This window comes from Amphimedon queenslandica, unplaced genomic scaffold, assembly GCF_000090795.2.
Source record: "Amphimedon queenslandica unplaced genomic scaffold, v1.1 AMPQUscaffold_13183, whole genome shotgun sequence".
In the NCBI taxonomy this organism is placed as follows: domain Eukaryota; kingdom Metazoa; phylum Porifera; class Demospongiae; order Haplosclerida; family Niphatidae; genus Amphimedon; species Amphimedon queenslandica.
The window spans coordinates 21,601-25,965 of NW_003546581.1; the positions used below are offsets into that span (position 1 = coordinate 21,601).

The window sequence follows — 4,365 nt, forward strand, 5'->3', positions numbered from 1 at the left end:
TCTACATTGTACTTTCAATGTTATTATGTAAGAATTACGGATCACCTTGCAATGTAGAGTAGAATTTGCGTCACGAGTAGGATTTTCATTTCGTATTTTCGTTGGTCGTTCGGAATCCTACTTAATCTTGTTTTTTTTTAATTTTTTATGTTCTTGTTTGTGTTAATTTTTTTATAATATTTATAATATTTCTTTAGTTGCCATTGTGATACTTGTTGATTTTACACAAACAATAATTTTCTTTATTATTATTATCATTGTTATACTTATGACTTTACATCATTTCTGAGAGACAGCATCGAATAGACATGCTGAAGGAATATCAACTATCCTGATGACAAGTGAAATTAATACTAGTCTTGATACAAGTCCTTGTTCAAGAAGCTGTGAGCTGAGAGTGTCCATCTTCCCTACATGTTATGTTGCAGCTATTCCTGTTCTTCCAGGCTGTTGTCATTCATACTATCATTGCATATCATACATTAATTATATAATTGTTTGTTTTTTTTAATAAAATAAAATCATACACTTGATAAAACAGTAACATGTAAAATCAATACCTTCTTTTAGCTGGAAACCTCCACTAAAGTATTGCAGTAGCAAGCATAGCTTGGTAAAAAATAAATTGCTTCTTCCAGAGCTGCAGATCTGAGCATGCGCGACCACACCCAAATTTTGGAGCACATGGCAAGCTTCTTTAATTAACAAAATGGCGGCATGCAGCTAAGATGGCTCGATCCAGCAGCCACAGTACCACTTTTTCCTTACTTGAAGAATGATCTGATGGGACATGGACCTGCGCATAGACTGTTGGAGTAGATTGGTGTAAGAATTATCCTTGTAGCACTAACTGATACTGAGATACACACCGACAACTGGATTGACAGGACTTCTTGATGATGATGATGATGAAGATGAAAAAAAGGTGGCTGAACAAAACGGCCGGTTCGCCGATTTTTGGCTTTTCTCTTAGACAGGGCCTAGAGCCATGCTATGGGTACCAATGGAGTCCTATGGTCAAGATAAGGTCCTCTAAGAAGTCTGGTAAGCATAGGAGCTCGTTTTCCCGGTATAGCAAGGCTGCAAAAGTCGTGGCAGCCATTTTGTTTGGGGGTGAATCCTACTTAGTAACGCTACCGCGTTACTAATAGTACAGGGACTTTGGCCCGATTTTGGAGCAACTTTAAAAATTCATAAAAAATCCAATTTTGATTGGAATCAGCTCAAACTTTCTATGCAACATAAGTACATGTATATGTATCAGGAAATATTATAAAAATGGAAAATTCTCACCTTTTCATTTTTGGCAAAATTTTGCCCGTGACCCTGTACTATAGTACAGGGACTTTTGTCTGATTTTGGAGTAACTTGAAAAATTCATAAAAAATCTAATTTTGATCGGAATCAGCTCAAACTTTCTATGCAACATAAGTACATGTATATGCATCAGAAAACGTTATAAAAATGGAAAATTATCACCTTTTCATTTTTGGCAAAATTTTGCCTGTGACCCTGTACTATAGTACAGGGACTTTTGTCCGATTTTGGAGCAACTTTAAAAATTTGTAAAAAATCCAATTTTGATCGGAATCAGCTCAAACTTCATACGCAACATAAGTACATGTATATGCATCAGGAAATGTAATAAAAATGGAGAATTCTCTACTTTTCGTTTTTGGCAAAATTTGGCCTGTGACCCTGTACTATAGTACAGGGACTTTTGTCCGATTTTGGAGCAACTTTAAAAGTTCGTAAAAAATTAATTTTGATCGGAATCAGCTCAAACTTTTTACATAACATAAGAACATGTACATGTAACAGAAAATGTAATAAAAATGGAGAATTCTCTACTTTTCGTTTTTGGCAAAATTTGGCCTGTGACCATGTACTATAGTACAGGGACTTTTGTCTGATTTTGGAGCAACTTTAAAAATTCGTAAAAAAATCCAATTTTGATCGGAATCAGCTTAAACTTTTTACACAACATAAGTACATGTATATGTATCAGAAAACATTATAAAAATGGAGAATTCTCACCTTTTCATTTTTGGTGAAATTTGGCCCGTGACCCTGTACTATAGTACAGGGACTTTTGTCCAATTTTGGAGCAACTTTAAAAATTCGTAAAAAATTCAATTTTGATCGGAATCAGCTCAAACTTTCTACACAACATAAGTACATGTATATGTATCAGAAAACATTATAAAAATGGAGAATTCTCACCTTTTCATTTTTGGCAAAATTTGGCCCGTGACCCTGTACTATAGTACAGGGACTTTTGTCCAATTTTGGAGGAAATTAACTGTTGAGCACTATACAAAAATGCTGTGGAAACCCTACATGTACATGTACACTTGCATGTAATTATGTTGTTATTATTATTATTGTGTTCATGTTTAATGTTGTTTTGTCAGTTATACTAAACTTGTGACACTGTTGTAAGTTGTTTGGGAGTTGTATGGATACAAAATCTGAACATGGTCACTTTATTTAAAATAAACACAACTTGTTTGTGTCTTGCTGTAACTTCATGATTGTTTATTTGAGCCTTACCGATGTCCCAAATACTTTTAATATATATATTTGTGGCATTTTCACTTTCTCACTCTTATCATGGTTGTTTAAATGTACATAATGTAATAATAATGTTAAACTTCTCTCTCTATCTTTTCTTTCAAAGGTTTTGGCCTGCAGAGATAAGGTCACGCATTAATAAAACCTATACTTATTTTGCTGGCGGTCTCGGAGTAACTGCAGCTGCTGCTTATACTGCCTCACGTTCGGAGTCATTCTTAAGATTCATGATCACAAGACCTCTAATGGTGAATGATTTACTTATTAATGTACAGTAGTACTACTAACCTTTCTTTCTTCTCTCTCTTTTTAGTCTGGTATTGTATTTCTGGTTGGTACTATTGGTTCAGCCATGATGTGTTACGGTATCCCTTACAAGCCAGAGACAATCCCAGTCAAGATTGCATCATACGCACTCTTCACTGGAATAATGGGAGCCACGTTAGCACCTATTGCTTTTATGGGAGGTACAAACGAGAGAGAGAGGGGGGGGCAAGGGAACCATGCCTTACTCCATTCATATTACATTTGCTTTTTGAAGGTCCACTGGTTGCTAGGGCTGCTCTATACACAGCTGGTGTTGTAGGAGGTCTGAGTGCTACAGCTGCTTGTGCTCCGAGTCAGAAATACCTGAGCATGAGTGGACCTCTTTCTCTTGGACTGGGTGTCGTGTTTGTAGCTTCCATTGGTAAGGGAATGTATTCTTTTTAATCCTTCCACCATCATGATGCATATACATGTAATCTGTTATAATATTTTATTTTCTTTTTCTCCTTCCACCAACATTATACATACACTGTACATGTAATTTATTATGACCTTTCATTTCTCTTTCTCTCTCTCTTTCTTTCAAAAGGTGGTTTATTTGCTACGCCAGGCACAGCTCTCTTCTCTGGTCTTCATGCCATCTATATGTATGGTGGCCTGGTCCTCTTTGGTGGCTTCCTACTCTACGATACACAGAAGATCATTCATCATGCTGAGAACATGCCTCACTATGATCCTGTCAACATGTCCATTGGAATATATCTTGATACTATTAATATATTTGTACGTATCCTGTATCTACTGTCAGGATCAAACAGGAAGAAATGAGATTAAACACTAAAGAACATAAACAAACAAGACTCATCTCTCTATATTGAATTTCACTGTATTATTATTATTATTATTATTATTATTATTATTATTAGTGTTATTATCAAGTGCTCTTGTCATTATGTAGCTTACTTCTCTCTCCCTCTCTTTTCCTATTTTGTTTCAAAGTGATTATTAAAATGAAGCTCATTACGTTGTAATTACCATTTGACCAAGAAGACTAAACTCCAGTTATGATCGATCATGCAACTTTAAATTGAAAGCAGCAACAACAATTCTCAGCAACTTACAGTTTCTCCCAAAGTAATAAACAATGGTTACATCATGTATGTGTGACGTACAAAACTTTGGGAGTGGCACACACTGAGGGGGCATGATGACAACATTATATTGGCAGGGATGAGTCCCTCTATAGAACAGGCCAGACAAGACACAAGGACATTACACAATTATATAATAAACACACAGTGAAACGCTATCCATGCATTTACAATTTAAAACCATCATTAAAAATAAATGGCAATAATGAAACAAAATTGAGGATATTCTTTCTATTTTTGAGAAGGCAACAACATGTAGAATATCCATAATGTAACATCTTTCAATTTCAGTTTCATAACATTTTTGTTTTATACACAAGCAGAAAGTTTACAACAACAACTACACAAGGCATGCATAAGCACCCACTACTAA

The 4,365-nt window shown here is 35.2% G+C and overlaps 1 protein-coding gene and 1 long non-coding RNA gene across 2 annotated transcripts in view; one reads left to right on the forward strand and one right to left on the reverse strand.

Moving 5' to 3' along the window:
* LOC100638562 (growth hormone-inducible transmembrane protein-like) overlaps positions 1 to 3,899 on the forward strand; it is a 4,948-nt gene extending 1,049 nt beyond the window's left edge. The window contains exons 3-6 of the mRNA XM_003388907.2: positions 2,681 to 2,822; positions 2,888 to 3,041; positions 3,116 to 3,262; positions 3,431 to 3,899. Coding sequence (XP_003388955.1) covers positions 2,681 to 2,822; positions 2,888 to 3,041; positions 3,116 to 3,262; positions 3,431 to 3,669 — 682 coding nt within the window. The 3' untranslated portion in view covers positions 3,670 to 3,899. The remainder of the gene's footprint in view (positions 1 to 2,680; positions 2,823 to 2,887; positions 3,042 to 3,115; positions 3,263 to 3,430) is intronic.
* On the reverse strand, positions 2,550 to 2,966 carry LOC105313909 (uncharacterized). Its single transcript, XR_898172.2, has 2 exons — positions 2,863 to 2,966; positions 2,550 to 2,816 (listed from the first exon to the last, which is right to left on the reverse strand). It is a non-coding gene; the product is annotated as an uncharacterized LOC105313909 (long non-coding RNA).
* Positions 3,900 to 4,365: the final 466 nt, after the last annotated feature.